This window comes from Triticum urartu, chromosome 3 (assembly GCF_003073215.2).
Source record: "Triticum urartu cultivar G1812 chromosome 3, Tu2.1, whole genome shotgun sequence".
NCBI classification, from domain to species: Eukaryota; Viridiplantae; Streptophyta; class Magnoliopsida; order Poales; family Poaceae; genus Triticum; species Triticum urartu.
In genome coordinates this window covers 387,013,722-387,019,476 of record NC_053024.1, presented here as the reverse complement: position 1 = coordinate 387,019,476, position 5,755 = coordinate 387,013,722, and the positions used below count along the sequence as shown (strand labels likewise).

Below are 5,755 nucleotides of genomic sequence, written 5' to 3'. Positions count from 1 at the left end.
CGGCATCCTGAGCAAAGGCATCCGACCCCCCTGGCATTGCAATATAAAATTGATCTCCCAACAAAAAGGGGAGCCAAACTGAAGAAATAACCAATCAATCAAACCCAGGACCTGACGAAAAATATAAAACAGATCTACCAAATAACCTGAGCAGACTAGATTTGATTTGATAGAAAGAAAAGCCACGAGCATATACATGATTTGTGCACAGATCGAGTGGGGAAAGGAATGTGGAAGCCGTGAGCGGAAGGACTACCCGCTTAGTCCTTTCTTTGGTGTAGGAAGCTAAACCCAGAATTCTCCCGGATCAAAGGTGGCATATCAACGTCCGTTACCTCGATTTCTGTCATTGACTTTGAGATGTCATCCACCGAAAATGGAATGCTGTGTTTTGAAGTATCATGGGCAATGTTAGATCAGGGGCACAAAACTACTGTAGCAAACTAATTAGTATTGAACTTGGAACACGAAATAACCTTGAATCATCATCCAACAAGAAAGAACTGCTCACTGCATTGTTCGAGTCTTCTGTCATCATTATTCTCATACTTGAGATGACCTACAACCAATTTGGTTCACTGACAGAAATGGGAAGTAGTAAAGGAACATAGATAGCACCACTTGCTGACACAGTAACATATGAAACTTGAATAAACCGGTAATTATATTAAGTATAACAAGCTTACCTCTGATGAAACAGTGTGGGTGCCATATTTGTCATCCCAATACATTGTACTGGTTCGAGCTAGCTGTTGTATGCTAAGGACCTGAAAGTTTTTGAAGTATGTGACAAGTCACAACTAAGATATGCTTTAATGATTGCCGAAATTTAAGTGAATTCAAAGTCACTTACAGGGCACAAATCGTTGGTGATTTCTTTCATTGTTTTCTTAGGCTTTTGATGAATTACCTAATAATACAAGTACACGTATCATTAGGTTATACATACAATTTTCACTTACAAAGTTGCAAATAGACATCTAATCAGTATAGGACACGTACAAGGAATCCAACGGCCTGCCTAATATGCTTCAGCTCTTCCCAGGAAGAACCTGCATACTGTGCACCACATAAAATTAGCACACGAATTAAATATCACCAGGAAAAAAAATCACCGGTACTACCTCTTCAGTGGCATAAATGCACCACTGCTCTAACTCAGCCAATCCAGCTTTGACATATTCTCCTTGCTAAATGAACAGCACTCACGTCGGAGAAGCAGACTGCAAGATACAGGATATCTTAAAATCCTAACGGGAAGAAGTAAAATATACGGCCGGTAGTGCAAGAGCCATCTCTTACCTATTGAACAGCTGGACATTAATAAACGAAAATATCTGAGTGAACAGAACACCTTGCTGATTAAAAATGAAGGGACCTGACGTATCAATAAAATACATGTTAATGCATACATACTTAAAAATAGTGTGTCCATTTAGAGTTTTAGGTTACATACATAATTGACTTTCAAAACATTCAGGTAGTTTGTTAATATTTTCACAATACTCTGCCAATGTGCGATCAGAGTTTGTTGGGCCAAGGCATTTGCTTGAGAACGAGATCCTTTTATGAAACTTGCACGAGATGTTCTTGGTGCCTGTAAAACATGTAACAAGTAAAAAATTAACCCTGAAGTTACTGTTTTTCTGTAAAATAAAAGGAATTCTAGTGCCAATAAATCATAACTGGATGCAAAGACCAAGCAATGGAGATATCTCTTTCTTCAGATTGTCTCTAATCATTCCATATATCTTCTCGAGGAAAGCTGTAAGCTGTTGGTTGAAAAGCAGAGCAGGATACTTGGCTCCAACTTGACAAAGATCACCTAGTTGTCCAATCAAGCGGCTACCATGAAAAGGTCGCGCAGCACTTTGTGGTGAAGCTCGAATTCCCTTGTGTATTCAAAAACAACAAAATTAAGAATTTCTCAGACTATAAAACTAGCAAGGGCAGGATAAAGATGTTTTACCGAAAAAACCCTCCCAAAAGATGTAGCAGTTGACCTTCGCCTCAGGAGTGAGTCCAGCTGCTCCAGTTGTTTTCAGTGTCCGTTGTAGAAGTAGGAGTAATGTGGATGAATAGGAGAGCCAATACGCTAACTTGTCGTTATTGTCCTGGACCTTTGGAAAGGAACAATTCGAACATGACTGTATAGCAGTATCCATATAGAATAAACGGAAAAAGGAAATGTAAACTTATGCTGTTGCAGCATTTTCAATTTTAAATTTTGTTATTACCCCTTCTATTTATATGTGTTACTCAAGGTCTATCATGAAGGCCTAAGATATCAGTTCATTAAATCAAACTAAACAAAATATGAGTATTTCTCCCAGAAAGAATGGTTCTCAAAAAAACAAGCGATAGGTATTACCTACCTCTATAGCAGAGCCTATCGTTTGAATAACACGGTCAAAAACACCAGTTCTTTCAACTTCAAATGATCTCCAATGCAGAAGACACCTCTATATAATGCAAGCTGCAATAGCCCTACCACTGGGAATCCCAAATCTTGTGATACACACTTGATTAGCAGGTCTTGGCTTTCCTGGAGCATAGAATTCAAACATACATACATATATGATGTTAACAAAAAAATATTTATGATGAAAAAGAAATCTCATTAGAAACATAAATGATACAATTTCAGGGTCAAAGAAGAAAAAAAAGGTATATAACTCGGAAAGATTAAACAAACAAAGGTGTAGTCAACAAGTAGCACACCTGTTGCTTCTCGTTAAGTGATTTTTGAGGCTTCTCCTCAGCCTCAAGTTCTTTGAGATTCAGTGAGATGGGGGTTACATCCTGCACAAAGGTATTAATATAGAAAATTTATTTGTTATAGCAGTTACTTTTTGAATTATAATTCATCTATTTGGTAATGTTCTTTTCGCTTACTGGTGGTGATTTTACCTCCCCATTCGGAGCATTCACAATCTTCGGAGTTCTCAGCTAACAAAGTCAGTTAATTTGAAATATTAGTCCATTTTGATGAAAATAAGAGTGTATTTGTACAGAATGCAAGTGCCAGGGGTATGACATACTTGGAAAGGAGACCTGGGATAGGCAGCTAATGATTTCGCAGTCGGAGAAACTGCAACAGCCTGTTGACGTTGTATGTGTAATCAATGGCTATTCATTCTGAAGATTCACTAGGTAAACAAAAGAAATACTTCTGATAATTGGGTTACTGAGCAACAAATTCAACGTTTTGAAATTGGACTCACTATACTTGTATTCAACTCACACTAAGTCACGGATGTGTCATAATCAATTGATGTCCCTTTTTCCGAGAAATCCTTCCTCAGAGCTTCTACCTTAGATTCATCCCCACATTTCACATAGGCCTCAACCATGATATCATAAATGCGACTGCAAGGAACAACATCCTTGTCCAACATTTCTTTATACAGATTTTCCATCTCATGTATTCTTCTTGCACCACCCAATGCACTCAGAAGAATACGATATGTTCCCGATGAAGGTTTGATGCCACACTTGCACATTTCTTTCTGAAGCTCCAAAGCTCTATCAGTGTTGCTCCTGTAGCAGCATGCTGATATTAGAGTATTATAGCCGACAACATCAGGAGTTAATCCATGATTTCTTAAGCTGTGAATTAGTTCCTCTGCTTCAGATATCCGAGACTGCTTGCAAAGGCCTTTTATCAGCAAATTGCATGTAACTATACTTGGAGGTACCCCACTAGTCTTCATCTTTTCAGCTAGAGTAAAAGCCTGTTCAGTGGCATCACAGTCTATATATGCATCTATGATCGCATTGTACACCTGTGCACCTGGTAAAACATCTTTATGGAACATATCATCCAAAATAGCTACTGCTTCCGGGATTTTCCCATTCTTGCAAAAGGCATTGACAATTGAACCATAGGAGACAACATTTGGCTTTAGCCCCTTCTCTCGCATATCAGAAAGTAGAACGAAACATTTTTCAAGCTGCCCATCCCTTCCATATGCATCAATAAGCGTATTGAAAGTTTCCACACTAGGACTCACTCCATTCTTCTCCATCTCTGTGACCAAAGCATGTGCTTCTGTGATCCTTTCAGCCTTACCCAAACCGTTTATTAGTGCATTATAGGTGATGTGATCTGGACTAACAAGGCGTGATTTCATCTGCTGAAAGGTTGAGAAGGCCCCTTCAAGCTCTCCAATCTGACAATACCCATTGATAAGAGTGTTGTAGATAACCCTTGTTGGGAGTTGTCCTGCATTTACAAACGTCTGCAGTACCTCTTCTGCCTTTGAAATTTTGCCATCGTTGCAAAGACCATTCAGCAAAATACTAAAAGTATAAGCCCCAATCTTCACACCCTTCTTCACAGACTCCTCAAACAAGGAAAGCATTGCCTGCGAGTCTCCAACTCTGGAATAACCATCGAACAGAATGCTATATGTGAAACAGTCCGGCACCATCTTTCGTGACATCATTTCATGCAACACTGTGGCCGTCTCGCCTATCCTGCCAGCACGGCACAGCCCTGACAACAGCACATTGTAAGTGATCATATTCGGCTTCAGGCCATGATGCAACATCTGATCCCGCAGCCTAAAACCAGCCTCCAAGTCCCCTATCTTGATGTGTCCATCAATCATCGTATTGTACGTGATATGACTTGGCAACACAGCCCTCTCTCCCATTTCATCAAACACCTCGACAGCGTCACTACCCCTTCCTGCTCTCCACAGTCCAGCGATGACCACATTGTATGAGAAGGCGTTGGGCGCTGGGGCGCCGTGGCCTTCACAATCCATCCGACGAAGCATCCGGACAGCCTCGTCGACATCACCTGCCACGACGCACGCCTGGATGGCCTTGTTCCATGTGAAGGTGTCGGGGCGTGCCCCGGCGGCATTTAGGAGGTCGAACGCCCGGCGCACGTCGGCGTGGCGGCCGAGGGAGAGGAGGGACTCAAGGAGAAGGTTGCAGGAGGATAGGGACGGCAGAGTTGCGCGGGCGTCGGCGAGGAGGGAAAGTAGCCGGAGTGCGCCGTCGGGGAGGCCAAGCCGAGCGGAGGCAACGACGAGCGCGGAGGCGGCGTCGGAGAGGAAGGATGGGGGATGCGGGTCGAATAGGGAGGCGGCAGCGGTGGAGACAAGAGCGTGATAGAGGTCGGGGACGGAGGTGGCTGGTGGCTGGGAGGAGAGGAGGAGTGATTTCGCCAGGTCGACGGAGGCGTAGAAGCGGCCAGCGGCGAGGAGGGTGGCGAGCTCGCGGATGAAACCTGCGCCAGCTGCGGGAGTGGTGGAGGAAGAGGAGCAGAGGAAGCGGCGCAGGAGGAAGCGAGACATTTCTTCTCCGTCTGTGAGGCACTCTCTGGTTCTCCCTCTTCGATCTATGGCGATTACAGACCTGATTCGAGTACAACTTGGGGAAGGGGAAGAAGAGGATCGCGAGCGCAGCTCGATACAGAGGAACACACACGCCTGCCGCCGCCTATGCCCGATCCCTTAGCCGGGATGCCCTCACCTACGGGTTCATTTGGGCTGAACATGTAGGAGACCCATTGGGCCCAGTGAACTTGTGGCATGTAGGAGACCCATTGGGCCCAGTGAACATCCTCTCTCTCTTGGGCCAGCCTGGTGTAGCTCTTCCTTCTGTCTGCCCTTGTATAGTGTGGTCGCCAACACCTTCTTTTTCTTCACACACGACTTGTTCCCAAGTCGCAGTAGTAGGGAAGCGACGCGAAGATCTTCAAGGACCTCCCAGGTATCCAGTGTAGCTTGGTTGTCTTGCC

General features: G+C 43.6%; 1 protein-coding gene across 3 annotated transcripts; it reads right to left on the bottom strand.

The window, feature by feature from the left end:
- Positions 1-318: 318 nt before the first annotated feature.
- Positions 319-5,476, bottom strand: LOC125544060 (pentatricopeptide repeat-containing protein At5g12100, mitochondrial). 3 transcript variants are annotated; one of them, XM_048707598.1, is made up of 15 exons: positions 3,245-5,476; positions 3,042-3,149; positions 2,896-2,949; positions 2,722-2,802; positions 2,376-2,545; positions 1,970-2,120; positions 1,687-1,892; positions 1,457-1,597; positions 1,303-1,378; positions 1,125-1,223; positions 1,003-1,059; positions 854-910; positions 687-767; positions 477-578; positions 319-384 (listed from the first exon to the last, which is right to left on the bottom strand). In XM_048707598.1, exon 1 carries the CDS (start codon positions 5,307-5,309, stop codon positions 3,246-3,248), a length of 2,064 nt encoding a protein of 687 aa, XP_048563555.1. In that variant the 5' UTR covers positions 5,310-5,476; the 3' UTR covers positions 319-384; positions 477-578; positions 687-767; positions 854-910; positions 1,003-1,059; positions 1,125-1,223; positions 1,303-1,378; positions 1,457-1,597; positions 1,687-1,892; positions 1,970-2,120; positions 2,376-2,545; positions 2,722-2,802; positions 2,896-2,949; positions 3,042-3,149; position 3,245. The 3 variants fall into 3 exon arrangements, with proteins under 3 accessions (XP_048563555.1, XP_048563554.1, XP_048563556.1); XM_048707597.1 differs by lacking the exons at positions 319-384; positions 477-578; positions 687-767; positions 854-910 and having other exon boundaries at positions 3,042-3,101; XM_048707599.1 differs by lacking the exons at positions 319-384; positions 477-578; positions 687-767; positions 854-910 and having other exon boundaries at positions 2,911-2,949; positions 3,042-3,101.
- Between the last annotated feature and the right edge of the window lie 279 nt (positions 5,477-5,755).